The sequence below is a fragment of the Hoplias malabaricus genome, chromosome 12 (assembly GCF_029633855.1).
Source record: "Hoplias malabaricus isolate fHopMal1 chromosome 12, fHopMal1.hap1, whole genome shotgun sequence".
NCBI classification, from domain to species: domain Eukaryota; kingdom Metazoa; phylum Chordata; class Actinopteri; order Characiformes; family Erythrinidae; genus Hoplias; species Hoplias malabaricus.
The window spans coordinates 30,815,878-30,837,174 of record NC_089811.1 but is presented as its reverse complement, the minus strand read 5'-3'; the positions used below and the strand labels follow the sequence as shown (position 1 = coordinate 30,837,174).

At 38.9% G+C, this 21,297-nt stretch overlaps 1 protein-coding gene across 2 annotated transcripts; it reads right to left on the bottom strand.

Annotated features, from left to right (window-relative positions):
- Positions 1-9,743: 9,743 nt before the first annotated feature.
- On the bottom strand, positions 9,744-19,315 carry etv5a (ETS variant transcription factor 5a). Of its 2 annotated transcripts, none has more exons than XM_066641038.1 (13): positions 19,195-19,315; positions 17,540-17,664; positions 17,349-17,442; positions 17,131-17,178; positions 16,603-16,653; positions 14,632-14,755; positions 14,247-14,531; positions 13,375-13,661; positions 12,437-12,496; positions 12,216-12,284; positions 11,885-12,054; positions 11,681-11,782; positions 9,744-11,573 (listed from the first exon to the last, which is right to left on the bottom strand). In XM_066641038.1, the coding sequence occupies exons 2-13, from the start codon at positions 17,585-17,587 to the stop codon at positions 11,343-11,345; spliced, it is 1,569 nt and encodes a 522-aa protein (XP_066497135.1). In that variant the 5' UTR covers positions 17,588-17,664; positions 19,195-19,315; the 3' UTR covers positions 9,744-11,342. The 2 variants fall into 2 exon arrangements, with proteins under 2 accessions (XP_066497135.1, XP_066497136.1); XM_066641039.1 differs by having other exon boundaries at positions 17,349-17,439.
- Positions 19,316-21,297: the final 1,982 nt, after the last annotated feature.

The following is a 21,297-nucleotide window of genomic DNA, read 5'->3' as shown; positions in this document are numbered from 1 at the left end:
TCTTTCATGTCACTCTGCATGTTGGAAACTGTCCTAATGTGTTTATGAAGACCCAGTGTCGGTAAAATGCTGAAAAAAAAACAAAACAAAAAAACCAAAGGGTCTCAGTGCAGAATGCTAGGGCTTCTCTCTCTATTTCTGCTCATAGCAGAGCAAAGGCATCTGGATTTGTTTGGACAACAAAGACGTTGAACAGCATGAACCAAGACGAGGATATTGCTCTATTCCTGCTCCAGAGACATGGGTGATATTGACTTATTTTTGCATCTTCTAATTACTTAAGGTGGAAATTACACCAAATTTTGAAAACAGCTAACTTTATGAAAGTAAACAAAGAGCAAAAGAGCTACAAAATGAAACAACTCAAGAAACAAATGAGTTTATGTGGTAATTCAAAAAGTAAATACTTAAAATTAAACCTCAGACATGTCCTCAAAAATAGTTCTTAAAGAAGTGGAGCTTCTGAATGTGAACAAACCAGAGAGAACTGCAGTTGCCCAGAATCTTTGATTTTGCCCTAAAATTAGTTATTTATGCCCCCAAATTGTGATTTTTTTTCCCACTTTATCTTAAAACCTAATAATAAATGGCAACAGAACTCTTGTGCACAAAAAGGTACAGTAGAGGTACGTTATTGTCACTAAAGTTACAAACAGTGTAAATGTATCTTTAAAAGTGCATCAGTGGGTTCATAGTCCAGTTGTGTTCCCTAAACGTACATTACATTCTCTTTTTCAGAAAGAGAGGTGAATGTTTGTAAGATTTCATTATAGAATGGTGTAAAATTAAACAACATAATTTAAGTCCTGGAGATAAAATGGGAAATATGAAATATTTATTAACAATACTTTGTTTTGTTTTGTAGGATGCCCTGTATACTGGCAGTCCTTAGTTTGGAGATTTTTGAACCGAGACAGTGATTGTGGTATGTTCTGTCAAGGAACCTGGGGCCAGATTGTATGAGTTGAATCAGATATCCAGTTCACTTAAACAGCTAAAAAGAATTTATTCAGAAATATGTTGCAAACAAATGAATCTTCTCTATTATTATTATAATCATTCACAGGATAAGATGTAAAATATAATCCATTAGAGCTTCACATAGGGCCCACCACATTCTCTTGCTACCTGCAGCCACAAAATTTCTGTTGTTGAATCCTACACCTCAACACTAACTTTGCTTTGGTCGTTTATGATCTGATCAGCAACCTGCTACATCTAGCAACATTTAATATCCTATACCTATCCACTAGGGTTTCTGTGGGCGTTTATGATCCAATCAGCAACCAGCTATCCTTAACAACTAAGGTTACTCATTGAGCCCAGCACATGAGTACCCAAACCACACAGTGCATCACTATCTCTGCACGGGGTAATTAGGTAGGCACCTCCCCTCATCTGTGTTTCACTGAATTAAGCCCACGAAACCTCCAGAAGGCTCAACGGTGAATTCTGCATCCCATGTATCCATTTTTTCCGACATACTTTACTACTTACTATACTACAGTTAATTCCAACCCCACAATGTGATTGGCTGAGAGACCTTCTAGGAGTGCCAATATTTCACAATAAAGACCCTCTGACTGAAATTTTTATAGTATTTCTCCATCACATGCACACATAACCAAGCAATGACACCAGTACTTACAAGACTGCAGGGGGATTGCCAAGCCTTTTTCCACCAGTGTGGAAATGGTTCAGTTCCCATTTGCGCATGTAATTTTGAAAGCATTTCAACCAAATTGAAAAAAGGTTAGAAAACGTGAAAGGTTTGTTCCCAGCTGGAACAAAAATAGTTGATTCTTCCACACAGTCTGTGACAACATCAGTGACTAGTCAATTAACACACTGCCCACTGAGCAGCCAATCAGGGAGCAAAATGTTCCAGCACCTTCTGTTTACCTGAGCTGCAGGATCCAGCGTTGGGTTCTTTATTTAAGCCAGTAAAGGGAGACCTTCCTTTCCTGTTTATGTCCGGAAACACCTATAAAGATCTGTCTTACGTTCCTTGACATTACAAAGTTTTTTACCTGTGCTTTTTTTTTGTTCAATTGTTTTCTTTTACATTATATGGTGCCAGATTGTTACTGCTGCAGTGTAAGGTGTAACAGAAAATTTTAATAAGAAGCTGACAAGGTCTTCCCACCTTTTGGGCTTTCTTTATTCAATAACCTTAAGAGAGTTCTTCCCATTTTAAGTCATATTAAATTCTGCCAGGAACCCTTTTTGTTTTGTGCATGCTTGCCCTATGGTTCTGTTTTGGTTTTCTATCCTTCATGTGTCCTTTAGGCATGCCCTGCTTCCGTGAGCCCTAAGTTTGCCATGTGACAGGGTTCACAGGTGGTTGTAATGTGTTTCCCATTTATAAGTTCTCTTTCTGCATTCCCTTATGGTTATTTGTTTTGTGTGTTCACTTCTTTTTGAGTGTGCATTCCTTGTTTTGCTATATGCATATTAAATCCCCACCCCCATTGCTTTCATCTCCTCATCTAGTGCCATCATTCATTGATTCATTATCTGTAAGCGCTTATCCAGTTCAGGGTCGCTGTGGGTCCAGAGTCTACCTGGTGCCTGGAGCTGTGTGACTACGACACTGCCACCCCATCTAGTGTCATATGTGACAAAAACTTGTTTGCTTTTCACTATTCCACTTTAAATGATGCTACGTTTGTGAGCCTGTATCATGTAAGATGGATGGGACAATTTAAAGAAAACCTGACCTGGTCTTACTCGGTCCTCTTAAATTTAGGCTTTCTTTAAATATCTTAAATGAGACCTTTTCCATTATTACCCAGCTTCTTATTCAGAAATGTTCAAATTCCTTAAAGGATGCAGCCATTACTTCATGGTGCCTGCACTATTTATGGTGGAAAGGTAGAATTCAAACATATTACAGTGGAATAAGAAGCTGAGAAGCTTTGTAATGTTAAGGATCATAAGGCAGACCTTTAGAGATGCTTTTCTTACATAATACTGCTGGGACTTAATAACCCAAAGATAAAACCATGTTTTTATTGACCCAGAGAAACTGAAGACGATAGAATATTTTGCTCCCTGATTAAAAAATTAAATCCTAAACCTTGATCAATATTACTGGACTGGTTTTCATATAACAATGTCTAGATTTATCTTTATGATTATTGTTATATTTAATTAGCTCATAATAATAATAGTAGTAATAATCATTTAAAAAGTTAATCCCATGACTTAGTGAAAAAGAGGAGAGGATCAGATTTTCTCTCTCATGGGCTCACCCCTTGTCGAAGAAGGTAGTCATCAGGATCCAGCGCAGTGTAGATCGGGTAGCAGCTGAGGCTTGGCCTGCTGCCACTGCAACCCGGACCCAGATAAGCGGTAGAAAATGGATGGATCAGTTTTGTTTTGATTACATTTGATTTGAGTTGTGTTCTCCCCGTGTCCGCGTGGGTTTCCTCCAGGTGCTCCGGTTTCCTACCACGGTCCAAAAACACACGTTGGTAGGTGGATTGGTGACTCAAAAGTGTGAGTGTGTGTGTGTGTTGCCCTGTGAAGGTCTGGCGCCCCCTCCAGGGTGTATTCCCGCCTTGCAGCCAATGATCCCAGGTAGGCTCTGGACCTACTGCAACCCTGAACTGGAAAAGCAGTTGTGGTGTAATGGTTTTGTTGTACATCTAGAAGAAATAGCCTTCACCTTTTAAAATGGACTATAAAGGGAGTATGGGCTTCAACAATGTGCCCTTTGTAGACAATTGTATCAAAAATTTGGGTGCCCCGTCAAATGACATTTGTTGACAGAAAAAAGTAGGCTCTACACATTTTCTGCAGAGTAAACACTTATTCTGTGGCTTGGATACATGTGCATAATGCTGTAAAGCTCTTTTGTCAGCAGGGATACTCATACACAATGCAAATGTACTGCAATTACTCTAAATATCAAATAAATTAGAGACGAGTACATTAATTTGTCTTTTAATAAGTGCTGATTAGTACCCTTAAAAGAAAGAGGTCTTCAGTTGGCTTTTGAATATAGCAATCTGCTGTTTAGTCACTGAGGGTAAGTTATTTCTGCCACTTAGGGGCCAAGACACACAAAATCTGAATGCTTCCATGCATCTTGTTGGTCAAGCTAATCTGTACTTGAATATCACCAGTGGTGGACAAAGTACACAAACCATGTACTTGAGTAAAAGTACAGATACCCATGGTTAAATATTACTTCAGTAAAAGTAGAAGTCTTCCTTGTAGATCTCTGTCTGAGTAAAAGTACAAAATTATTTACCTTAAAATGTACTTAAGTATCGAAAGTAAAAGTACTACGACATATTATGGCACTAATGTCCTATTATAATTTTTGTAACAAGACTCATGCTTAACACATTGTAGGTGAAAAGACTCTAGTGTCACTCTTCCCCAGTGTTTGTGGTGCCCCTCCAAACCAACAGAGGTTGCTCTCTCCACAGTATTTAAACTCAATTTATGCTTCTGTGTTGGGCCCATGCCACAGGAAATGCGGCCTGATGCACACCTCTCCAGAACTTATCGCGTCTACGCAGAGCACAACATCTGTGACTGGTCTGTAGTCGAATTAACATGGTTCAAAAGTCCAGAAATATTAACTCTTAATATTAAGGCTAAATATCATCAAAGAAGTAGTTTGAAATTCAGCCCTAGTGGTGTTGCTGTGTAATTGCAGAACAACGAGGTGTCAACTCACAAGTATAAAGAGATTTGGGGGACTTTTTCTGCTCCTGGGGCTCCCCCTAGTGCAATTAACTTTTACAGCACTTTTACAGTACTTGGTAGTGAGGGGGAGGGAGGGGGTGGTTTCCTAACCTCCTCCAAAAGTTTCATAGTGCAGTTTCTGGAGTGCTGAGCTGAGAGCAACAACGGATGCTCTTTTCTCCCTGTTATTTTAAGGTAAAAATATTACACAGTGTTCCTTTAAGCTCTCTGTTTTGAATACATAGTTGCAGAGTATAGTTTGAGCTATTTCTGCAGTTCTGAGACACGTGTTTCTTAAACAGGCTATGGTTTTGTTTTTCTGATTTTTGCCTGACACTCGTTTTTGTCTTTTGGACTTATTTCTCTGTACTGGTTTTTGGGTTTTGGAATATTTCTTCTGGTTTTGACCTCGCTTCACGTTTTGTGTTTAATAAATCTCCAACTGACTCTCACCCCCAGCGAGTGATTTGTGACATCTACAGGTCTGTAAACCATGAATGAATAGTACTTACTGATGACTCAAATACTAAATGGTATAAAATAATTTTGTTTATTCATAAGGGTTCTAAGAACCGAAAGTGATTACTTACAATCTTAAATTCACACAACATTTGATAAAAATAAAGTCTGCCTTTGATATTATTGGTTTTAGGCAGAGAAACATTTTTACTTGTTTTAACATGGAGACTTTTTGTTTGTCTCCTAGCAATGGACGATTTGTTCAGACACGTTACGGTGTTATTCACACATAAACCAAAAAGAACGGCAGATTTTCATAATGTAATGGAGTCAAAAGTCAGAAATCTGACTTTGAAATGTAGGGAGTAAAAGTAAAAATTAGCCCAACATGGAAACACTTCAGTAAAGTACAAATACACAAAAAAGTACTTAAGTACAGTAGTCCACCATTGAAGATTACAGAGAAGATCCGTTTTTTTCTATTGTCAGACATGTTTACAGTTTTTTCGGCAACTATTTCCATCTGCAGGTGGCTGAAATGGCTTTATGGTGATTTGTTGTTTTGTTTTTTTAATTCTTTATTTTGAGAGACGATCACATCATCACTTGTAAGTCTTCAGGATCCAGTTTGTCTCTTAATACAATGTTTACATATATAAAATGAACAAACAACTACAATGAGGACAGTCAACTGTGTACATTCTGGTAGGGAGCAATTTACAAAACATATCAGAAGAGGGGAAAATACATAAACATATATATATACAAAAGTCTGAAGTAGATACCTAGGCATAAAATTGTATATCAACTTTCAAAATATATCTGTCAATTTGATATGAAAATATAATATCACACACAATGATTCTTATTCATTGGATATTTCCGTGAAATGTGGTCATAAGGGTTTTACATAAGTAACCCATTTTGACCAAGACTTAACAAATTTATTTATTTGTAAACGGATTAACAAAGTAATTTTTCCCATCACTAGATCTATCCAGCTCTCTATTAAAGGAGGCTCGGGGGTACACCAACACCTTGTTATTTTTTTTTTTACTAGCAGATATCAAAATATCAAAAAATCCCAAAACAAGTATTTATCTGGCCCTTCCTATTGCCAATTACCTAGGTACAAAACTTTAAATTGAAGGGGTAGTTTTACACAGAATATTTCCATTAATGCATTATGAACCTCCAACCAGAAACTATATAACTGGACACTCCCAGAATATATGCCAATGATTGGCTGTTTGATTCCCGCATAGCCTCCAACATTCTGCTACATTACCTGTCAAGTGTACTTTTTGTATCAGGCACGTTTGATTGCTTTTTAATGGTAAAACAAATGAATTGTTTAGTTCTTAGATGTGCTTAAATTAGATACTTTTGAGACTATGTCTGGCTGCTAAAATATGATATTTGCACATTTACTGGTAGGAACATTCCAATGCTCTTTATTTTGCTGCCCTTTACACTGTATTTGTATCAGTTGCACAGAATGCAAGATAAAAATGGGAGTGAATTCAATGCTTTCTGTTGGCCCTGAACATTATTGTCTGGGGACAGGGAGGATTTAAAGTCTAAGTGGCTTTTATGAGCAGTTGGAGCATTAAAGATAGAGGGCTGTCACAGCCTGTCTATATTCTCATTTTACTTAGGGGTGGGCAATATATTTAATATATTTAATGTATAGTGCTTTGTTCTATGCAGGATGTAGTAATTCACACTATTATGAACACTGAGTACAGATTGTCACTTTAAATGTTTTTAATCTGTTGGAATGAGACTTGTTTTGGCATTTAATATCTCTCACTCTGTCTTATGGTTTCCTCCCTCTCACAGACAAAATAAAGAGAAAAAAAACTCATACACATGTCACAAACACTCTCTTGCTCATCCAGAACACACTTATGTGAGTGTGCAAGACGAGGGAAATATTGCCAACTTTGAGACTTTGTTGCTAGATTTTATTTTTGCTTTTGTGAAACTGTAAGTGACTTTAAAAAAAAATCTAGTCACATTTTTGGCAATTTCCATAAAATAGAGATGCCAGTACTGCCCAGTGAGATGACAATCCAAATGTGTAACAGACAACCTGACATTCTGAGTAAAAAGGAGAAATGACTAAATACATTTGCTTTTTGGTACCTGGTTTGTTTTCTAGTACTACTTCTCCCTCACAAAATATAGATGGTAACTTCACAAACAGTCTTTAACAGGTACAGCAGGCTATGGAAACCACAACAACAGCAGTAACCTTAAACAGTGCTTACTCACTGTATGTTGTTGTGATGTTTTTCTGTTTTGGGCCTGAACGCAGCTTTGCCAGGCATCAGTTCAGACAGATCAGTGTAGTTTTTTTCATTCCTTATTGCATTATACAGCTCTCATAGGATTCAGCAATCCAAGGTACGTTTGTACCTTTTCCAAAGAGCATAGTGTAATTTTATGTGTTGCCATTTGTTGTCAGCTGTCAGATGTCTGCATTGCATTGTGTAGAGGTTCAATTCTCTCTGGTCAATCAACATTCTGAAAGGTTTACATGTCATGGGTTAGGAGTGAGAAAAGTGAAGCACCAACATGAGTTTAAACGGGTTCTACTGTGTATACACTGGTCAACCATAACATTATGGCCACCTCCTTATTTCTATACTCACTGTCCATTCTCTCAGCTCCACTGACCATAGAGGAGCACTTTGTGGTTTTACCGTTACAAAGTGTAGTCCATTTGTTTCTTTGTATACCTTGTTTGCATCCTTTTACCCTGTTCTTCAATGGTCAGGACCCACACAAAACTGCCACAAGCAAGGTATATTTTTGGCTGGTGGATCGTTCTCAGCGCAGCAGTGACACTGACTTGATGATGGTTCGTTAGTGTGTATTGTGCTGGTACGACTGAATCAGACACCACAGTGCTGCTGGAATTTTTAAATGCCTCAGTGTCACTGCTAAACGGAGAATAATCAACCAAGCAGAAATTTCCAGAAAACAGCGTCCTATGGGCAGCGTCCTGTGACGACTGATGAAGCAAACTGTGCAAAAGTCACAAAAAATCAGACCTACCGTCTGTCTTTACGTCTACAAGGTGGACCAATAAGGCAGGTGTGAGTGGACAGACAGTGAGTGGGCATAGGGTTTAAAACCGCAGCAGCACTGCTGTGTCTGAACTATTTGCACTAAAGCAGCACACACTAACACACCAGTAACAACAAATCAGTGTCACTGCAGTACTGATAATAGCCCACCACTCAAATTATACCATCTCTGTGGTTGTTCTGATCATTGAAAATCAGGGCAAGGAACAGGAACTCGTAGACAGTGAAAGTAGAAATAAGGAGGTGGTCAGTATGTTATGGTTGAATTTTGTAAATGTGTCGACATGGTTTTAAGTCGGTATTTATCAATTTTTGTAAGTCAAGCTAAAAAGATTGACAGCTGGAGCAGACTTTATTAATCACCTGCTCCTTTTTAAATTCTTCATTCCACATTAAATTTGAAACAGTATCATTTTCACCTATAAACCCTGTTAGCAAATTGTGCCAGCCTTGTGTTGTCTGCCTGAACCAGAAGTTGCTGGCAACAGAGAAAAAATATATATTTTCTTTAATACTCCCACCCATTGGGACGTTGATAGCCTTGGGAAGAGTGGCAGAGAGGTCCATCCAGTTCCACATTGCTGGAAAGGGGTCTCAGGTACCCACTAACTATCTAGTAAACACTGGTGTCTTTACTAGGTTACTTTTTTTTTTTTTGCAGAGTAATAGTTGAGGAGTTTCGGTCAGCAATTATCATGCAATATTGGCACTCCTGCAATGTCTTATTGCAAGGTCAGAACTAACTGTGTTATAACTAAAGATAAGATAGAATTTCTGTTATTAGACTGTTAGTAATTAGACATCTACTGTTTCAACAGCAAACACATTCACAATTAACTGTTTCCATTACAATAATGGTACATTTTCTTACATCTGAATGAGACGTGAATAAGATTTGTTCCTCACCGTTTGCTCGGGCTGACAGACTAATCAAGCAATGCCCTTTGTTTTAGGGAACTGGCTTTAGAAAGAGGGCTGAAAGTAGGGTTTCATTAAGTTTTTAAAATATATGATTAACATATCACCTTGGTCAATGTAAATTTAAGCTCATAGCGTGCATATGAAAACATGGAGGGTTGTACTCTTACCCCAAGGGCAGACATGCATTAGCCACCATGGATGTAAAGATGAAAAAAGAATTTCTGGGAGAGGGAGAACCTGCTGAAGTTGAGCATTTTCTGATACAGTGATCGAAACATTACAAATGCAGAGAAGAAATTTCAGGTCTTTTTCTCAGCAATATACCTGAAATTCATTGGCCTTTTAGCTGACTTATTACCACGTTGTAATAAAAGCTAGTTTCTGACACAGCCATGGCTTTAACAGAAAACATTTTCCTTTCATGGGAAAAGGTAACCTTTAGCTGAACAAGTATGAACTTTACCAAGCTAGTCAGTAATTTGCAGAATTTAGTGTGGTAGGCCAACATGTGCCCTGAGGTTTCAGGGTGTGAGATAAATGGAGGAAACCAGTGAATGTGAAGCAGAAAGGACAGTTTATTGTACCCAGTACAGATTATAAATGCAGCAGTGTAAAAGGTACACATTGTGAAGGAAGAAAGTGAAGCCTATACAAGTGCAGACTACCCTTTCAATGAGAAAACTTAATATATAAGGGCAGTTCTCATTACAAGGTGCTGCCCTCTAAACCCAGTTGAAAAGAGATCCAGTAAGAACTCACTGGTTCTGCAAGGACTGCACCACAGCCATATTTTAAAACATACATGTTTTAGCCAGTACTATACAGCTGATACAGTAAAATCAAACCAATGCAGACTTTGCAAAAATATATATTTATATAAGTTCATCTTTTCAAATAAAAATGCAGAGAACATAATTTCTTTCTTGTCCAGCATTAAGCGATATGTTAGTGGACAGTTGCCAGTTGTGTACACCATGCAAAGGAAGCAGTGGTCTTTTGTCAACTTTAAATTGGCAGTGAAGTGATGTCCAGGAAAAGGTGTTTTCACCTTATTGCATGCAAGGCCCTGGCTATCCTGCCATCTTGGTGCATTTTAAAACTTGTACAGTGCTTAAGAAATGTAAGCCAAAAATAATACAAAAATCAGACTAAACTTTGACCCTTAAATACATTTTTTAATGCAGTCAGAGGATAACCCTCTTGAAATGTTTATTTTTATTTTCTAGTGCATCCCTTTTGAATACTGTTTGTGAGAAGTAGCTTAACACCTCACTGTACCAATTTCAGCTTCTCAGGGAGTGACAAGGCAAATAGAATTAGCAATGGATTAACAGTCCCTGTTATCTTATAGTGTCCTTAAGAGTGTCGCTGGTTTAGCTTCATTACAGATGGAACAAATTGAGTTTTTTGAGAGAGAGAGAGAGAGAGAGAGAGAGAAAGAAAATGATACAAAAAAACCCACATCACTTAAAGTTTTAATGACTGTTGTTATATTTAAAAAAAAAAAAAAAAAAAAAAAAAAAAAAAAAGTAGGAATTCGGCATGTTTGAAGCAGTCCTGGTTTCAGCTGAACAAAAGTGTTGTATAAAAGCCAGGTTTCTAAATAAATAAGTAACCAACCCTAAAGAAAGAATTGGGTCTTATTTTCCTTTTAAAACAAAGCCCTTTCAAATACTTAGATGTTGAACATGATCTAGAGGTAACACAATACTATAAGGGCCAAAAGGCAGCTATTGAAATAGTGCTGTGTTGGGAACTCCCCGCCCCTCCCCCGGACACCTCTTTGTCACTTAAAAAAAATAAAATAAAAAAAATCCAGATTGTCAATAACAGAATTGCTACAATTCTTTCATACTGCACAGAAAGACCAGTAGGGTCTTCGGCACTATTTCACTCCTGACTCCACATTCTGTAACGGATAGCCATCTACCACAGGTCAAGCCACAGGAGTTCAGGCACCCCTCACTTCCCCAACACCTTCTCATGGGTTAAAACCAGAGAACAGGTGAATTGCAGATTTCTCCTCATTATCTGTAATTTTATCAAGTGTTATTTTTGTGGGAGGGATAATCTGTAAATGGACAGCAGGGCAGGAGAACTCGAGGCAGTGGGGACAGACATGTTCCAGTCTGCTCAGCAGTTCAGGTTCTGTATTGGGGATGACAGTCAGTACACATAGCCATCAGGAAAAGGCATTCCAGTTACACTTTGCTCTCCTGAATCGACCAAGTAAGGGGCTCCTTCATCATAGTGAGTCAGGGGTAGTGTTTCATCGTCCACCACAGGCAGGCCATCAGGATCAGTCTTCAGGTTTGGCCTCTGGTTGTCTGGGAAAGCCATGGAGAAGAGGGCCTCAGGATCGCATACAAACTTGTAAACATACCTTTCTCCTGCAACCTAGAAAACAAATCAGAAGTAAGAAAATGATTTGGAACATTAAAAATAATTAAAACGTATGACTTGAACCGAGGATGAAGGAAATGTAAACATGAACATGCCTTTACCTTCTGCATGATTCCCTTCTCATAGTAGTAACGCAGGGAACGACTCAGCTTGTCGTAATTCATGGCTGGTCTGTTTTTCTGAATGCCCCAACGTCTTGCAACCTGAAATACATTTTAAAGTTGCACGTAATTATAACGAAACACCAAATTAATGAGATGCTGAAATGGAACATGTACTTTAGCTTATGCATTATTGAGACAGACCTCTTCTGGTTCAATAAGTTTGAACTCCATTCCCCGTCCTGTCCAAGCAATGAAATGACCATTGGCAGGATCATCAAGCAGTGTAACCAAAAACTGCCAGAGCTGGAGAGAGCCACGGCGTTGGTAAGGTGGGCCGTCCCGATAAACAGAAGGCTCCTGCTTTACTTTCCCTGTTTGAATAAACATAATAAACGAGAAAGGACACATGAGAAATCCTAGCTGCTTTAATGTCCTGAGAGACAAATAATTCACCAGCTAACCACACCGAGCAATATTAAACAGCAAAAATTGTCTGAGGTATTTGCATAAACAACCCATTAGGGAGTCTTACCTTCAAGTCGCTCTGGTACCACGCATGTGTCATCATAATATAGGTGCTGATCTCTCTCAAATGTAAAATCTGCAAGAAAAAGAAAAATGCAAAATGAATACTGGGTTTAGCATAAAATGCAGTCATGGACTGAAAACAAAAAGGGAAAGGACTAATGCCAAAAGAAACAGAAATAAATCATTGCTTTGAAACAAATCAATTAAAAGGAAATGCAAACTTACTTTCATGGTTTTGGTAAAAGCTAGCTGCCCTGCCATATGAAGTCTGACAGTTAGGCACTTCTGAAAAGTAAATACACCATTATTAATAATAATAATAATAATAAAACAACAGGCTAAAGTTGTATAAATCAATACAACAGCTCTGTGTAACTGAAAATGTGTCAAACAAATAAACAAATATCCTATTTACTTTAACTATGCTTATCAAAACAGATCCAATCATAGATAAATGCATCAAAACATCACATTTAAAAACTGGCTTCACATCTACTGAGACACCAAAACACGTTTACTGACCATGCCCCTGAAACTTGAGTTTTATTTTGTTTAAAGTGCTGCTTAGTCTCATCTATGAAACATGGCATTATGCTGCAAGTGTGCACAGGTGTTACTGCACCCACTTCTGTCTGATTCTGAAAATGAGATGCAAGTGCCTTTCGTGTTAATGACTTAGATCTTCATCTGGAAAGCTGCTGCCAGACATGAAAAAGCAGTGCCTGTGTTCCAACTAACCACAAGCGATGGTTGTGCATGAATATTTGTAGGTAATACGAGGATTTTGAATTACATAGCTATACTGCAAATATACAGGGCTAAAGTAACAGTAGGACTTCACGAAAAAAGTTCAAATGATTAAACGAGTGGATGACAATGAGGACAGCTGTGTGTGGGTGTTCAAATGAGAAGTCCAAAAAGTCTCAGATTAACTGAAATAATTTTCAATTCAGTGCTTGTTAAAAAAGATTAATTGGTTTTCAGTCTAACATCTAGGTTTTGGCCTTAAAATTATTAGGGGAAAATGTTCTAAAGGCCAATTTATATCCATGCCCTCAGCCTTGTCACTTAGTACAAATGCTATAAAATTACATATCTAGACCAAGTCTGGACATGGTCACTCTTCCGCACTTTTTACAAAGAAGTTATTTATAATTGCTCACCAGAGTCAAAGCAGAAGTCTCGTGGCTCTTGTTTGATGGCCATGGGGTGGAAGGCTGCCTGGGGCAGGCCTATGTTGGGGACCCCTTGCTCAACATAGCGAGGATCCAAAAGCTCCTGTTTAAAGCCCTGAGGGTGGACAGGAACCAGTGGCTCTGACATCTGCCGGTGATAAGGTGGCCGTCCGTCTCTGGGTGAAGTGCCTGGTGCCTGGGGAATGAAGTTTTGTCTTCCCTGGGTCTCAGAGGGCGGGAATGGCAAACAAGGTTCTGAAAGCTGTCGCTGAAACCTTTATAAACAAACCAAAAATAAATAAATAAATAAAAAAATAAATAATAATTTTTATTATTGTGTGTATATATATACACACACACACACACACACACACACAATTAAAACTTTAGTAACCAACAATTCAGAATAACATGCAAGAAAGCTCAAAAATCAAATCACCTCTGGCCAAGTTCAAAGTATCAATTTACCACTGTACAAGTTCATGAAAATATATTCAAGCTGTACATTGAGAGGTCAGTGTCAAGTGTCAAAAGGCATGTTAAAGGACAGCTCAGCAGACATTCTAGAGTAGCTTTAGCAGAGGCTGGAGTTGCTGGCTCCATGTTACTAACTGCCAGTTACATGCCACGCATTCTCTGGCATTCTCCCAAAAATCTTACTGCAGGTGGAAGGGTGGGCTGCCAATTACTCTGTTCCCACAAGGGTCAGATTAATGAACTAAAGCTACAACTGCACATACATGAGATCAGTTTAAAAAATAAATAAGTTTAAAAAAAAAAAAAAAAAAAAAAAAGCCTGAACATTTATAACAGAGCTCAATTACAGATTGCATACTGTAATTTCTTTAATAAACACTCACCTATGCTCACTGTTAAAGGGGGCATCATGGTTTAGAGGTGGACATGGCACTGCAAATGGTGGGGTCTGACTGTGTAGAGGAATTGCCCTCTGATTGTGGGGTGAGTTGCTCACAGCAGATTGTCCATGGAGGGGCCTCTGTCCTAATGAAGGGTTAGGGACAGGAGAAGAAGTCTGTTCATGCATTGGGTGTATCCTGGAAGTGCTGGTAGAGCTGCATGGTGAGACAGGCGTTGAAGGAGGGGTCAATGGCTTGAACCCAGCTGAGGGTTTCCTTTCATAGGCACTTCAAGGACAGAAATGTGAGGGAAACAATATGTCACAAAACTGAGCTTTAATAACACAGAACACAGTGCAAAGAGAAATTGAATTTACTAGGGACTTACCTGTAGTTATAAAGGCACTTCTCTCCATATGGCATGGGACTTCGTTCCTGGCTACAGGGGGATAGCTCTTTGGAAGGACTCAGTTCCCGTTTTATCTTGGCTGGTGGGGAGCCATGAAACATCACTAGAGGAAAAAAAAGACAATGGAAGCATATAATCAACCAGAGCATCTAATCGAACACATCAACAGAAGTGTACTCAAGTGGAGTGTCTTACTCTACATCATTAATCGGCTTACTCTGAAGTATAAAAGCTACATCCTTCGCCCATCACTACCATGGCGCAGCACAACACATGCAATCAAAGCACTCCCTTTTGATTTCCATCAAGGCCAAGTCAATACTCATGAATCAGAGCTGATGTAATTCAATGATTGTGAATGATTTTCCTCCCCATACTGTAACCATTAGACGTTGGATCTCTTCACCAGCTCCCATATCTGGCGCCACATAATGGCCAACGAAACTGGATCCCCGGGCACTATGCAACACTGGCCAAATAAATCAACTTCAGCGTGCTGTGCTTAGGAAAGCACCTAAAAAAGGGCACGTGAAAGCTCAATGTGTTTGCTGAAAGCCAAGGCAAGTGCACAACTATTAACATTAGAAAAGCCTCCTCAAATCAAATCCAAGTGTAGATGGATGTACCACCCCAGATGATGCTCGCCATGTGACATACAGACAGCCAGAGGCACTAACAGCTCAGCTGAATAGAGGACTGTAGAAAGAGCCAGGCTTTTGTTAAGAGCCCACAGCTAGGATATCCACCAGAAACAAAAAAAATCTCACACTGCTTCAAACTACCACAGCAGGATGCATGTGCACAGTTCAGACACACAAGTGTCTCACTGAATAAACAATGTGAATATGAAACATTGCAACATTTTTTTTTTTTAGGAGGCACTACACTGATAAGCAAAGCATGACCAAAATGAAGCCTAATACACAGTTCATCAAAACAAATGAATCTAATATAAATCTAAAGAAGGGAATTCATAATAAGCACCACTGAATATTACTACTAACTATTCCCCTTGGCTTCTGTACAACAGTAGCATGGCCAAGCCCTAACAAATACCTCAACTAGAGTACTGCTAAGAGTCTGCGGTTTGAGCAGTTGTGGTTACTGCAGGTTTAGGTAGCACAGTGCTGAAATCTCCACCCACTGGAATCCTGTTCATTCTAGAGGAAGCTGAGTGCATGAAAGTGTGAAATCAGATTATGTGCTTGCCTCATGTGATGGCCAATGGGTGTTTTTTATATATATATATATTTAAGTGGTGAGCATTCTCAGAGTTCAGGTCAGAATTTGACCAATGTGAAAATGTTGTGATTTATACTGATACCAATTTTATATTTAATAACCATTACAGGTTGATAAGAAATCTTAAATTAACTTTTCCTATTATACTCCACAAAATTGGTCACAGTCTGTTACTGACTTATACAAACATTGGTTAAACAAAACTCTCAGATATGCCAGTTCAACACATTAGTAGTATTAGGCATTTTCCATCACATAGAGCTACCAAACTGGCTAACACAGGCTAACCCAGATTCACATAAAGCGACACCACATTTTTTCAAATTGCTGCTGGCACATCACTGGAAGACTCAATACAACTGAAGAATGCCTACTGCAAATGAATCATGCTGTCTGAACTTTGGTGTTGGCGATCCGATATGTAGGCAAAGTTGTGTCTTAGAACGAAAGGGAGTGTTACCAGCAGCGTCCATCACTGAAAATTGCAACAGCAACCAAACCAAATCAGCAAGATTGTCTGTGCACTTGACACCCTTCTTGGTTTATGGTGTCCTTTGTCCTCTCGAAAGAATTGACTAGAAATGGAACAAGACTTGAATAATGAATGGCTGCCTGAGTTTAGGCTAAGCTGTTTTTCCCCGTGCCCTTCCTGGACACAATCCAAAGTACATCACCAAGGAGAATAAATAATAAATTTCAGGTACTCACAGCTATCCGACTGGAAATCTGGGACAAACTGTTCATCATCGGGCACCTGGGCTGTAAACAAAGACCAGAGAATATGACATATAATATGAATACATTGGCGGAATAGTGAATTAACAATTAACAAAACAAAAAACACACACATTGCTGTCAGGAGACAAATGTTGGCCTAGCTTTGGACTCCACTGTGAGTCTGGCATAATGGACAAATATAATGACTGGCCTGTCAATTAAACTAAAACCAAATGACAAGATGGAATAAATATGCATTATGCTCTCATGGAATGCAGAGAGCAAATCTGAAAGTGAAATGTATCCGCTGCACACTGGGATACGAAAAAAAACCGGAAATATGAAAAATCTTTGATACAGAAATATTTTGTGACTTTGAGAAATACTGCAGATGAAGTTATGATCGCATACACATGTTATAATTAAGTAATGTTTTGTATATTTATACACAATTTCAACAAAACAATTAGTAGTTTTCCCTGTTAAAAAAGATCTGCGATATAAGAAAGAAACCCTCACCCTCTGCAATCCAGATTTCTTGCAGCTGACTGAGGTCCTGGAAGAGTTCTGCAGTAGACAAGAGATAGACAAATTTAGCACAAGAAAATGCTGGAATCCAACTTCTCTTAAAAAAAAAAGCATTGTAAAGGGAAAATAAGGCAATCTTCTTAATGAAAACTAAAATGAATGTAGGTACAACTTTATTCTAAAAGACAACAGCTGAATACGTGCATTACCCTCTGTGTCCTGAGCAAGTTCGGAGTCTACAAGTTTTCTTTTCCTGTCATTGACTGCTCTGTTGCATGGTTCTTCCACTCGAGGCGATTTCTGCTGTGGAGGAACAGACCAATTATTCCACCTCAAAAGTTCCGTCTCAGTCCTGTTTAACTAGCGTTCGACTAGTCGTGAAATATTAAAGCACACTTACGTTAGGTGGGACCATGAATGGTACTTGCTGGTCATAAAATCCGTCCATGTTACCTGGGTCTTCAAAAGTTCCCAGAACAGGATCTTCACTTAAAAGTAATAACTGCTCTCTAGAATCTCTTTTCTCTGAAAGAGATAAAAAAATATATATATATATACACATATCTACATAAGGAAGACCTGTTTGGTAGATACTCTCAGTACACTGTGCTGCACAGGCAGACAATCTTCAGATGTATCGCCTCAGGCTTCAGTCACCCCTCCTTCTTCTGTTGTTCATAACAGCCCTGGAGACTGGACGTATGGGACTGTGCTCTAATGTGCAAACAGCCTTAGAACCAGTGACAAACGTAAACCTCACATAAGCAAAGCTAACCATCTGTGCCTGTGATCATGAAGAAGAAAGCAGTGGCATGCAGCTAAGCTTGGGTTTAAAGAATGGATCTTGTGGATTATTAAATGAAAGCGTATAGGTTACATTTAAACATGTGCGTGGGGAGAAGAGTCGTATCCTTTGAAACGTTAAGTTCAGTCATATCACTGAGTTACAGACACAGAGCAAAACAGAAACCTGCGTGGAGACATCTGATCTGGGCAGTGTGTTTCTACAGCGACAAGAAACCAACAAAATAATAGGGAGCATATTTTGGATGATCGGAGAGGTCAAACTACATACAGAGAACTAAGCAGCAGATAAGTGTAACTGATGGACTTTGTGCACTACAAACGTGTGTAGTACTTTTATACTTGCAGAGAGTGTCTGTGTGCGTGTGTGTGTGTGTGAGTGTGTGAGTGAGAGAGTGTGTGCAAGTTTTCAGTCTGCATAAATGGAGAAATTTAATAACGAAAGAGCACGTATTAAGTATAAGGCAGCTAGCAGATAATCACCAACTCATGCCTTAGATACAAAAGACCTGATTTATGTACTCATTCTTAACCATGACCAAGTTCAAGGCGACACGACTTCCACTTAACAGCTCATGCCTTACCAAACTCTGTTCACTGTGTTGTTATACATAATACAAAAACGCAGGTCAGTAAAATCAGAAGATAAATATATTTTTAATATTGTTTTAGGAGTTACAATTCACATTTGGTTAATAGGAACTATTATTCCTGTACACTAATAATTTACCTGGGTTTAATATAAATAACAGGACAAACTAGGCTAATAAAAATAACTAATAATGATAATAAAAACAGCAGCAGCAGCAACAACTGGGGTAATACTGAAAGTGCCCCCCTCCTTCACCCCCTTGTTCCTTGTTTTTCTCAATGAAGTGAAACCTGATCCTCCAGGAGAAAAAAGCCCGAGTCCTCCATTCACAAAACCACAAACACCCACCATCTCTCCTCTCCTCGCTTCTTCTATCCTCTTACAAACACCGAGCTAAACACCAGCCTCTACGTTATTAATTCTTGTTTTCATAGAACTATAACAATAACAACACCACAGAAACTTATCGCAGTAAAATGGTCGCCGAAGTGCGCTCGGGCTGAGATAAAATGGCGTTCGCGTTCTCCTAAAGCCACATAGCGGGCTTTACAGTTTCCACACGGAGATAAACTTAAACCCCGCAGAGAATCGACTTCTCCAAACACAAGGTCCTTCCAGTTAATTCGATGAAAAGGCGAGTGAAAAGACCGCGGTCTCACCTGCAGGACAGCCGTGCACTCAGACCGAGAAACGGTGAAGAGTGTATATCCACAAGAAAAACAGCTCCGCGTCTCCGCTCCTCACTGAGCCACAGATGTGCTCCGCTCCACTCACTAAAGTTGAATGAGATTTAGTAAATGGACTGCTTGGGTTTTCCCTTGGGCTCCACTGACAACGGTCTCTCTACTCCCATTGGCTACGGGCTCCTGTCACTCACATCCAACATCCAATAGTCAGAGAAAATCTTATGAATTATGCATAAGCACTGATTTGACCAATCGGAGTGTGCTTCTGTCCTATTTTTATGAATGACTGGGTTTCATTCACATTCGCGTTCAGCATATCCACCCCACCCCCTTTCCCCCAGGCTCTTAAAGGGGCAGGCTCAGATAATTACACATTACAAATGGTGTTCTCGATTTTATCAACAGTCACGATTATGTGAACGGTGATCGATATTCAGAAAAGTTCGATAGAAAATGTCAGTCGTAATTTCCTACAGTGGGGACAAAAACAGAGAATATGTAAAGAAAATATGTAGGTTGCAAATAATGTTTAAAATAAATTAGCTGTTTTTGCTTTTTTGCTAGGCTTAATCTGCGGACCATAGACAACACTTTAGGAAACCCACTACTAATGTGTAGCACTATAAATTCATTCATTTTCTTTTCCGCTTCTCCATTTCAGGTTCGCGGTAGCACTATAAATAACAGACTAAATTACACAACATTCCATTCAGCATCACTATATATTTGGGGGTGGGGGGTGGGGGGTGGGGTTATGATCACCATACCCAAATGCCAAGAGAAGGCTAGAGGTATATAACACTGACCAGTGTTGGGTTATCAGAAGAGCAGAAGAGGGACTGTGTTCTCCTGAGTGGTGGAGCACCATCCACGCTAATTTTAGGATGAGATTTTATAAAAATAACAATAATTGTTATTATTGTAATAATATATGAAAATTTGGAAATGTAAAAATCAATTATGTCTTTTTTGTTGTATAATCCCCCACAGATGTTATAAATGGACCTCAGGGCAACAAATATAACATGAAAAATATAAGATACAAGCTTTCCAAATGCATTACTGCATAAAAAGAAGAGTTATCTGTTAACGTGTGATGTTTGAAAGAATTTGATACGCAAGATGGGGGATTAAATAAATAGAAACCCGTGTAATTCTTTCAGACGTCCTATGGTCTATATTTAACAAGGCAACTTCTCTGAACAGGAGTGAGAGGAATCCTTCATCCAGCAGGATGAGAATAATCTGCAGAATGCAGCAAGCTTTGGAGCAGAGCTTATATTGTTTGGGGAGGACAATGATAGCACAAAAGAGATAGGTGTACAGTTACTCCTGCCTTTGTTGCTGTCGGATACCCATGAAGAACGCTCTGTCAATTACAATTACTGTGGAGGTCTCCTTTTTATAGTCCACTTCACTTAGTCTGTGCGGATGTGGTGGGACGTGAGAGGGGGCGGGCGAGAGCATATTGTGTTTCCATTCTGATTCTTTCCTTAAATAAATTCAAAGAGGTGACATCGCTTGTGGAATGAAGGTTGCCTCTTTTACAGTCACAATTCAATAGGGGCTCCATGAAAGACCACTCAGAAACTGGCCCAAGAATATTGTTCTGCTTTCTTAGCACAGACATTTGTGTAATAGGTCAGAGTCACAGCTATGAACATTGAGAATTTCAGATATTGCCTAACACCTTGATACTGGACCTAATGAAATGATTGAGAATAGCCATAAACCTGAATCTAGCCTTTTAGGGGACATGAGCAGGACTTTTTAGGTGTCCTGCCTTCAAGCCCCAGTGTAGTGTATACAATTTAAAATGGGCAGGCCAAAACAAGGTAGCTAAAATCAAAAACACAAAACAAATTTCATTTTGCAGGCTTTGTCAAACTATTTTATCCAAAGCACATTGTTATGTTACAGATATAGATAACTGTAGCATTAGGAGTATCAATCAAGGACTGGTATAATAAAATGGGAAGGGAACTGAATCCTAAACTGCTGAAAAGTCATTTGTGTGGTCCACTACAGTACAAAACCCAACCCCAATTTTTAACCCCCAAGTTATTAAGTATTATC

Bases quoted from the DNA above. Each gene is read 5' to 3' on its own strand.
- etv5a (XM_066641038.1), bottom strand. From the start codon at position 17,587: ATGGACGGATTTTATGACCAGCAAGTACCATTCATGGTCCCACCTAAC. The intron at 17,443-17,539 runs GTAAGTGTGCTT...GTTCCTCCACAG, and splicing joins CATTCATGGTCCCACCTAAC to CAGAAATCGCCTCGAGTGGA. The intron at 17,179-17,348 runs GTAATGCACGTA...TGTCTACTGCAG, and splicing joins ACTTGCTCAGGACACAGAGG to AACTCTTCCAGGACCTCAGT.